Genomic DNA, 10,160 nt, shown 5'->3' on the forward strand with positions numbered 1-10,160 from the left:
CTACTGTACAGCTAAGGTCGAGAAACACTGCTCTAGAAAAAGCCTAATCTGGGTCTATAGCAAAGATCTTTTACTTATTAATTGTGTGACTTTTAAGGTGACAAACTGTCCCCTCAGATAAACTGACTGACCTGAACGGTTTACCTAACCTCTCTGAGCCCCCTCCTCTATCATAGGAGGTTGATAATGGTGTCTAGTCAGTAAAGTTACTTTGGATGTTAAATGGGAAAATTGCACAAAAGCACTCGGCATCATGCTGACCGCATCCCTCCTCTCCTTCTCTCCTTCTCCAGGGTGGTTCCTCTTCTATCTGATTTCTCCCTTGCCTGACAGACTTTCTCAGGGGATTGTCTACCATTTGGGCTGTCTTCCTCCTTGAGAAGAAAGGGTGTCTTTACCTGGATAAAGATGGAGTTTGCAGGCACAACGTGGTGAATGCACAGGGCGGAGCACCGTGTGGAGTATGTGGACTAAATGTGCATAACACAGCACTGTTTATATAAACTCCAAACACAGGCACACTTCATACCAATAAGCGTTATGAAAGCATTGACCAAATATATTAGCATGATGTCCTGCATGAGCAATAGAAATAAAACAGGATAAATATGTAAATCCAACAGACAAAGAGGACTTTGTATGAAACAATGATGTTCATATTCCATGAGGTCAGTTCATGCACCTGACCCCCCAGAAGCACACGAATGAGAAAACATAAACTGATATTTAGAAATGTGTATTTTTTATGGAAACAAAGACAAAAGCTCAGGAATCCAATACAGTTGGTTTCCTCCTATACTGTTGGGAACCCCATGCCTGAGGACCCCTTTTCATGAGAACATGGTTTTCTGGGAAGCAGAAATGAAGCTTGAGAGCCTTCTCCTGTTCTGGCAATCTTTTCCCCAAATATGTTTTCTCTTATGCTCTCGATGACTCATTTTTCCTTAATTACAAAGTTGAATACGTGAATATTCACGTTGAATAGTTGAATAGTTTGGACGTCTGGGTTGCTGGTCATGGATCATTGTAAGTCATCAACCCGCACAAACTATGAGAAAATAGATGTTTGATCCAACACTCCTTCAGAAACCTTACCCTGTAACTTACACACCCAAGGCCTGTAAGGTAGCAACAAAATAATTAACAGAGGCCCCCAAGCTTGTCTTGCAGAGTACCAGGGAAACCAGGTATGGAAACACTAACAGCCCCTGCCACTGAGCATCACACAGGCACACTGAGGGACTAGAATGATTGATCACGAACTTTGGACATCATATGCCGAAAAGCTACCAAGCGTAACGTATGGAACTCTTCCGATATTGCACATGCCACTCATGAAGAGACATGAAGGACATTCACACCTGCACAGAGGACTCCTGAAACTTCCTCTTAACTTTCCACCAATCGTTTCCGAGCCCCCTCCCTGTCTTACTCCCTACTTCCACGATAAATACCCCACTCAAAAGCCCACTGGGGAGACAGAGCTGAGCTATGCCTTCTGTCTCCTCACTGGGCTGCCCTGCAATAAAGCCTTTCTCCTTCTGCAAAAGACCTTTGCCTCTTTTGGTCTTGCTGTCACACAGGGCAACAGCCCCACTTGCTCGGTTACACTTCCTTTCAGCCAACTTTGCCAGTGGACGTCAGTAACCCGGCTGTTCTACCAATGGGACACCCTGAGACTACCTCAGGCCCACTCACCTGGACACCTCCTGTGGTCGTGGCGATCCAACAGCTTTGGGAACCAGGAGATTCCATCCTAGACTTGGTGTCTTCCCCACAGCCTCACCCCGGGAAACGAGGCACAGTTCTCCTCTGCTTTAGGATGTCCCAACTCAATAGGGTATCCACAGATGCCTGAAGATATTAACAATAATCACCTCTAAATGTGGGACTATGGATGGGTTTTATTTTCTTACTTAATCTATTCTTCATTCTCCACTGATTTTTCTTTTTATATTTTACAAAGAACATAATATTAAAAAAATGAAAGTTGTAAATAATTACTGAAACATCACAAACAGTAAGGTGTGTTATTCTATAAACAGTAATACAAAAAAAACCCTCAATTCTGAACCACATTTCACATGATAAACTAAAACAAATTTCCCTTGACCACATAATCCTGCTTCTGGAGAACAAGCCTAAAATTAATCAAAATGTGTCCAGTGCTTTACTCACAATGCTATTCCTTGAAATATTATTTATAATAGAAACAAACTAGAAATAAACTAAATGTCTAAGAATAGGGAGAATGATTGAGTACCTTATAACCATAAAACAGAATTTTTTACAACAACTAAAAATGGTTGATGTAAAAACAATTTTAAGAAGAGCATTTATGAATGTATAGAAAAGTGTATTTTGTGGTCCTAAGTTTAAAACTATATGTGTAACTGAGCAGGACCCTATGGGGCCTTCTTGGAACTGACCTCCCCGCAAGTCCTCTGCCTGTCCCTTGTCAGTAGAAGAACTTAGGCAAAGAATAAATTTAATCAGAGAAGTGAGAAAATGCAGAGAGGAAAATAGTCAAGCAAGAAAAAATAATAATAGTTTAACCATTTAACAAAGTCAAGGACCTTTAGTTCCTCTGCAAAGGCTATAGATAATGTCCTGAGCCATGTCCTTCAAGCTCTATTCCAGATATTGAAACCCCCATCAAGTATAAGAAGTTAACTGTATGCTGCTCACAAGCATGGAGACAGACCCCAGACCGGCTGGAACCAATAAGGTTGATGATGTTGACTCCCGACTTCCTCACCACCAACCTATCAGAAGCTGATCACACATCCCATGAGCCTCAGCACGTAGCCCCTTCCTCTTTTCCCTGTATATATATGCACAGAAACAGCACTCTTGTAATGGTATCATGAGTGGTGAGAATATAGATGATTAATATTTCCTTGCTTATAATCTACATTTTCTAGTTTTACTATAATGAGCATATATCATTTTGTTATCACAAAGCTTTTTTTCTTTAAGGAAGTGACAAGAATCACTAAATAAATATATGAAGAGTGTTAGCATCCTGTCCAGGTGGTTAACAGATAAACATATTCTTATACTTCTGTAATTTCCATGTTCTGAGGGAAAAAATTTGCAACTGTTGAGCAATTAGATAGGAACAAATTAAAATACATGCACCTTTTTTATTTTCCATTTATTAAACTAGCAAAAGAAAAGAAAAATGGATAAAATCTCTAAGTGTCACTCTCATAAAATAATCCATGCATTTTGAATCAGGGAGAACTGGACACAAGGTTGCAATATGTGAAGTTCATTCACATGAATCAATATTACAAAAGGCTGAAAGGGCTTTCCTGTTCTTTCCAGGGTTGGAAATGTCTGCCCACCCCCAGCCTCTAGCTCCTCCCTCTGCAGCCAGAGTCAGCACCATTAAGCGGGGCAGAAGACAACGAATCTGCTCACTCACCGTGGCCACCGTTGTGGAGCTCAGTACTAAGGCCAACTTGGGCCTGGGCACCTGGAAGGTATGTATGCAAGGATTTGGACACCTACTTCCCTCCAGGGGCTTTGGACATTTTCTCCTGTCAGTAGGGAAAGCTCAGAGGCGAGGGTTTGGAGAGGTAAATGTTGGGCCCTGGAGGCAGGACCGAGGTTGCTTTGCTTTCTCAGGGCTGATTCAGGCTGCAAAGCTCCAAGACTGGCTTTTTCCAGCAGTGGTGAGAGCTTTGCTAGCAAGTATCAAGTTTTAAGCAGTTTGGGGACTCAAAAACACACTTGCTTTCCTGGGCACTTTCTCTCTCAGCAGCCGTTCCCTCTCAACTCCCCCTGGCTCTGGGACACTTAGAGGGCCCTGGGTTGGCTGCTGTGGCCTGGGGGGTTGGGAGGAGGGGCTGGGAGGGCTCAGGAGGCTGCCCAGGCAGCATCAGCAGTCCCTGGGAGTGTTGAGAATCAGAAGCTGAGACCCCACCCCAGGCTACTGAGTTGGAACCTGCTCTTTAACGATCTCCAGAGCATAGTAGAGTCTGAGAAGGCTGTGACCACAGGGAGCGTGGTCCCAGAGAGAGAGGCGCCTGGGCTGGGAGTCGGGGAGCTCGGGTTCCCCAAGTGTTGCTAGAGTGAGCTGGCAGAACCCAGAAAGGCACTCCGAGTGCTCAGGGAAGCAGACTGCGGAGCCTGTCTTAGGATAGGCTTAAAATGTCTTCCCATCACTTTCTAACTGCCTTCGCTCTCACTTCCGTCCGTGATGGCGCCATCCTAACTGGTTCCAGTTCTCTACTTACCTTCTTCCCTATTGTCCCTCTGTTGAGTCTTTCTCCTCTGACTCCGTCCTTCTCTGCACCTGGTTTTCTCATCTCCTCTCCTGGGTTTGAAGGTAGGCTCCCTCCTAGTCCCAGGACTGCGTCATTCTCAGGAAGCTCTCTCGGATAATCTGGGCGAGCAGATTAATTCCAGCTTGATTCATCCCAGCTTCTCTTGCTTGAACAGGGCTGCTTTTCTCCAAATCAGAGCTTTGACTTTGACACAGATGTGACAAATAATTACTTGAGATCTCCAGTGAATCTGCTCACCTCGTCTAAATTTACCCAGAAAGGGGACTTCCCTGGTGACGCAGTGGTTAAGAACCCGCCTGCCAATGCAGGGGACATGGGTTTGAGCCCTGGTCCAGGAAGATTCCACATGCCACAGAGTAATTAAGCCCGTGCGCCACAACTACTGAGCCTGCGCTCTAGAGCCCGTGAGCCACAACTACCGAAGCCCGCGCGCCTAGAGCCCATAAATCACCGCGGTGAGAAGCCCACGCACCGCAATCAAGAGTAGCTTCAGCTCGCGGCAACTAGAGAAAGCCGGCGCACAGTGAGGAAGACCCAACACAGCCAAAAATAGAAAAATAAATAAATAAATTTATTTTAAAACCCCCACTAATCTGAAAAAATAAAAAGCTAGATGAACTGGGAGATTGGGATTGACACATATACACTAATATGTATAAAATGGATAACTAATAAGAACCTGCTGTATAAAAAAATAAAATTCAAAACTTCGAAAAAAAAAGAATATAGCACTCAAAGCAGTATTGTATAAAGATATAATCAATGTGATGCCAAGTATTTGATACTAAGTATTCATCAAAGATACCATATACTTTTGGTCTTTATTTTTGTACAATAATGACTTTTTAAAAGACAACTTAGAAGTTGGATTACTAGGTTCAACTATGCTTTGTCAATATTTCTTCTTCTAGCCCTACAAAGCAATACTGGATCTACTCTAATAAATGATTTTTCATTGGAATAAATAAATAAAAAGTTTACCCAAAAAATTATGTTCAGAATTTCAGAATTAGATGTAAGGATTATGAAGTGAAACATTTTCAAGGTGTAGGGATGATGTAATTTTTAAGGCTTATGTGTTTACCAGTGAAGGTAAAGCAGGGTGTAGGGATTGGGAGGGGCATCCAGGGATGCTTCTTTCTTTTATTTTTATGTATTTATCTGGCTGCTTTGGGTCTTAGTTGGGGCATGCAGGTCGTGGTGCGTGGGCTCCTGGTTCTGGAGCGTGGGCTCTAGAGTGTTTGGGCTTACTTGCCCCACAGCATGTGGGATCTTAATTCCCCAACCAGGGATGGAACTCACATCCCCTGCATTGGTAGGTGGATTCTTAACCACTGGACCACCAGGGAAGTGCCCAGGGATGCTTCTGAATGCGTTTATTATTTCATGATGAAAGAAGAGGTTTGAAAAAGATTTTGTGAAAGATCAGTATTAAGTGTTTTTCAGTTTGCCTTTGCTAGGTTAGACAGAATGTGGTATTTTTAATGCCCTTCCTCCCTCCCTTCCTTCCTCCCCTCCCTCCTTTCTCTTTCTTTCTTTTCTTCCTTCCTTCCTTTCTTTCTTTTTCTTCCTTCCTTTCTTCCTTTCTCTCTTTCTTCCTCTCTTCCTCTCTTTCTTTCTTGCCTTGCAGGGGTCAGGGGGAGGAATAAACCCCATTCTTACAAGGTTTTCTATTTCTCCTTTTTCTGAAACAACAGTTATATAATGCCTTGCATCCATTGACTCTTAGGTGTGTGCCCAGTGCTGTGCTGCAAACTTGACATTCATTGTGGCCCTTAACACAGTGACCTCATGAGGCAGGTGCTATTGTTATTATTCCCATTTTGTAGACTAGGTTTAGAGAAGTTAAGTAATCTGCTCAGGCCACACACCTAGTATGCGATGAACCTGGATTTATGCAGTAATGACCATTTTCTCTCTCTGAAGATTCCTTTGAGTTACTTCAAAATCCAGTCTTCAGCCTGGTCATTAGAAAGAGGTTGCAGTCTCTTCCACACACCTGGAGACAGCTCCCGGCTGGAGGGTGAACCTGGATTAGAAGGGAGTGGGCTTGAGCTAGGATACGACATGAGGCTATAATCATAAAGTTAATTCACTTTCCTTCCTTCTCTTTTGAAAAGTTTTCCAAAGCACGTTTTCTTCCCAGGTGTCCCCTGGAAAAGGGGACCCCAGGGAAACCTTGGTTTGGAGAAGCTGGGCTGTATAGGAGAGCCTGTTGAAGGTGGTCTGGGGATAAGAGTCTATGATGGTCTTTTCTTCTTCCTTCCAGTCTACCCCAGGCAAAGTCAGAGAGGCTGTGAAAGTGGCCACTGACATAGGATGTCGCCACTTGGACTGTGCTTATGCCTACGAGAATGAGCATGAGGTGGGGGGAAGCCATCCAAGAGAAGATCTGAGAGAAGGTTGTGAAGCAGGAGGTGGGAGGACTGCACTTCAAGGCAGGCAGAAGTATTGGATTTGGTCAGCACCCGGAACTCTGCCAGCCTTTGCTCTAAGTACTCTGGTCATTTCCCCCGCTGCCTTTATAACATCCCTGGATACAAACCTCCACACTCTAGCTCAGTATTGGTGTGCAGAGACGCTTCTACCTTACCCATCTCGACTGGGTTTTCCCTTTGTGGGGATGGCTCCATTGAGCCATGGCAGTGCCCTTAGCATCCCCATTCCCCATCAGTGGGCTCCATCTGCCCCGTGGCAGTTAAAAGCTAAGGCTGCAGTCAGAAATGGATCCTGAAGCTCCACCTTTTTTTTTTTTTTTTTTTGCGGTTCGCGGGCCTCTCACTGCTGTGGCCTCTGCCGTTGCGGAGAACAGGCTCTGGACGCGCAGGCTCAGTGGCCATGGCTCATGGGCCCAGCCGCTCCGCGGTATGTGGGATCTTCCCAGACCGGGGCACGAACCCGTGTCCCCTGCATCGGCAGGTGGACTCTCTACCACTGTGCCACCAGGGAAGCCCTAAAGCTCCACCTTTCAGCACTGTGGTCTCAATGGTTGTGGCCCAGACGTTCTCAGCCAGCAGGTATTTTGGAAAATGGTGGGAGCGTTTTTTATTGTCATATATGAATTTCATTTTAGTTCAGTCTAGTAAAAGGCAAGTTACAAAATGTTATTGAAAAGGCTTTCCTCCTGCTTTCCTCTCTCTCCATGGGCTGAATGGAAAATTCCTCTTCACGCTTTGGTTAATCCTTACGACAGTGGATCCTGTACCATGTACTCCTGTCCCAGAGAGGACTAAGCCAAGCCAGGATCCCTGGGGTCCCTCTAGCACTGCCCAAAGGTGTCCCTTTCTATGACAGGCCATGGAGGAACTGGTGGACGAGGGGCTGGTGAAAAACATTGGGATCTCCAACTTCAACCACTTCCAGATTGAAAGGCTCTTGAACAAACCTAGACTGAAATACAAACCAGTGCTTACCAGGTAAATTCTGTTTAGTAAAGGGTAAGGGTCCTGCGCTATTACTTCTTAAACATCTGGAGGCAAGTTCAGTGCTTTGCACTGAGTCTCATTTGAAGGTCAGTCATCAGGTACTTCGTTGGTCATGTGAGACAGCTCTTGGGGTCTGGTTTAGCCAGGCTAGCAGGGGGCAGTGTTTGGCTTCTGCTTGACAGTCTCTTATTGTGTGTAGAACTCCCCATGAGCAGCTCAAAAAGCAGGTGGACTTTCCTAGTGATGAGGATTGTTCCCTTTTACAGATTGAGTGTCACCTATACCTCAGGCAGGAGAAATTGATCCAGTACTGCCAGTCTAAGGGCATCACTGTCATGGCTTACAGCCCTCTGGGCTCTCCAGATAGACCTGGGCGAGGCATTTGATCTTTCTCTTGACATTCTTTAAGAAAAGCCATCAGATGGCTAGTGGGAAGCTGTTGCTTAGCACAGGGAGATCAGCTCGATGCTTTGTGGTGACCTAGAGGGGTGGATTAGGGAGGGTGGGAGGGAGGCTCAAGAGGGAGGGGATATGGGGATATATGTATACATATAGCTGATTCACTTTGTTGTACAGCAGAAACTAACACAACACTATACTCCAATAAAGAGTATAAAATTATACTCCAATAAAGATTATTGGAAAAAATAATACTCCAAAAAATTATACTCCAATAAAGATATATATTTTTGAAAAAGCCATCAGAAAGAAAAATACATGTAATGCAATGTGCCTGGCATACTCAAACAGTGGGGAAAATATGGTAACTTTACAAAAAACAGCAACATGCCTGACCCTCTGGAATTACTCCAGTTCAGCCACCCAGCACTGGATCAACCTTTGCAAAATTACTGACACTTCAAAGCCCATGGGTAAGACATGAAGCTTTCAAATCCTGCTGCCTTGTCTCCCACGTGGAGAAGACTGATGATCAGCCTTGGGACCATCGCTGGAGTAATATTTATTTACATATGGTAACCATGGTGATTATTCACACCAGCCATCTTTCTCCCTCTAGGGCCAAGGGTCCTTAATCTAGGACTCGTCCCTACTGGAGGATCCCAAGATTAAGGAGATTGCTGCAAAGCACAAAAAATCCACAGCCCAGGTACAAGGTATATAGTTTCTTTTCCGTCCAGCAGATCAGTCTTGTGTTTTATTCCTTGTGCTGTCTTCATTTAACTCCTTGAAGGCGAAAAAAACAGGAAAGGAAGCCCACTGAGGCCCTTCCTTGAAAGCCTGTTTGTTTGGAACTCCAGGAAATCCCATGGTTATCACTGAAACAAGGATGGCATCTAACGGCTTCTGTTGAGTCCTGTTGTCCAGGAAGAAGAGCATGGCTATACAGCCAAAAGATCTGGGTTCAGATCCCAGTTCCACTACTTATCAGCCTCATGACCCCAAACACTGTCCCAAGCCACTTTCCTTATTTTTAAAAAAGGAAGGTTATGAGGGCCTCCCTGGTGGTGCAGTGGTTGAGAGTCCACTTGCCGATGCAGGGGACACGGGTTTGTGCCCCGGTCTGGGAAGATCCCACATGCCGCAGAGCGGCTGGGCCCGTGAGCCATGGCCGCTGAGCCTGCGCGTCCGGAGCCTGTGCTGTGCAACGGGAGAGGCCACAACAGTGAGAGGCCCGCGTACCGCAAAAAAAAAAATAATAATAATAAATAAATAAAATAAAATAAAAAAGGAAGGTTATGGAGTTGTTGTGAGGATTAAGGGAGATACTGGCAGAGGACTGACAAGCTTCTGATAATTATATAAAGTGCTCAGTCAATACTAGCTGTTGTACTAAAGATACAGTGAGTGGCAGAGATGTTTTATTTTTCTGAAAAAAAAGTAGAGGGAGCAGTCCTTGTAGATAAGTGGAAACACCACGTCCCCTTCTGCACGGGTTCTGATCCGGTTCCATATCCGGAGGAACATGGTCGTAATTCCCAAGTCTGTGACGACAGCACGCATCGCTGAGAACTTTCAGGTAAGGTTCCAGCTGGTTGGCCCTGGTTTTCTCAGTGGAGGAGGTGACGGGAGAGATTCCCTCACCAGGCCTCTCATGCTGTCCCTGAGTTTTCTGTGGGCTTTTCCCCCTTCCCAGCACCTTGCAATCTCTCAGGCCAGGGAGCTGACCTCAGAGCTGAGATGAATGACTAAGGATGGGCTGGGGGAGCAGCCGGTGAGGTCCTGTCAGGTCTGAGCACAGCTGTACCTCTGATCTGATCACGGGGACTCTGCTATCTTGAGGATATGAAGATTTAAAAGGATAAAGAATAATAATAACCAACATGCATGGAGAATTCACCCCGTGCCAGCACTATTCGGAATGCTTTTTGTATGTGTTACTCACTGAATCCTGCAAGCACCCCTTGGAGGTAGATACTCTTACTCACATTTTACGGAAGATGAAATGCAGGAATGGGGAGGCCAAGGAACTTGCTCAAGG

The 10,160-nt window shown here is 45.0% G+C and overlaps 1 protein-coding gene across 1 annotated transcript; it reads left to right on the forward strand.

Moving 5' to 3' along the window:
* Positions 1 to 3,338: 3,338 nt before the first annotated feature.
* Positions 3,339 to 9,863, forward strand: LOC137228728 (aldo-keto reductase family 1 member B10-like). The gene is given in 8 exon segments (XM_067745604.1): positions 3,339 to 3,488; positions 6,565 to 6,663; positions 6,665 to 6,712; positions 7,590 to 7,711; positions 7,962 to 8,098; positions 8,534 to 8,592; positions 8,760 to 8,827; positions 9,614 to 9,863. Coding segments are annotated over 8 exon segments (933 nt in total).
* The last annotated feature ends 297 nt before the right edge of the window (positions 9,864 to 10,160 follow it).

Source organism: Pseudorca crassidens, chromosome 8 (assembly GCF_039906515.1).
Source record: "Pseudorca crassidens isolate mPseCra1 chromosome 8, mPseCra1.hap1, whole genome shotgun sequence".
Classification (NCBI taxonomy): Eukaryota; Metazoa; Chordata; class Mammalia; order Artiodactyla; family Delphinidae; genus Pseudorca; species Pseudorca crassidens.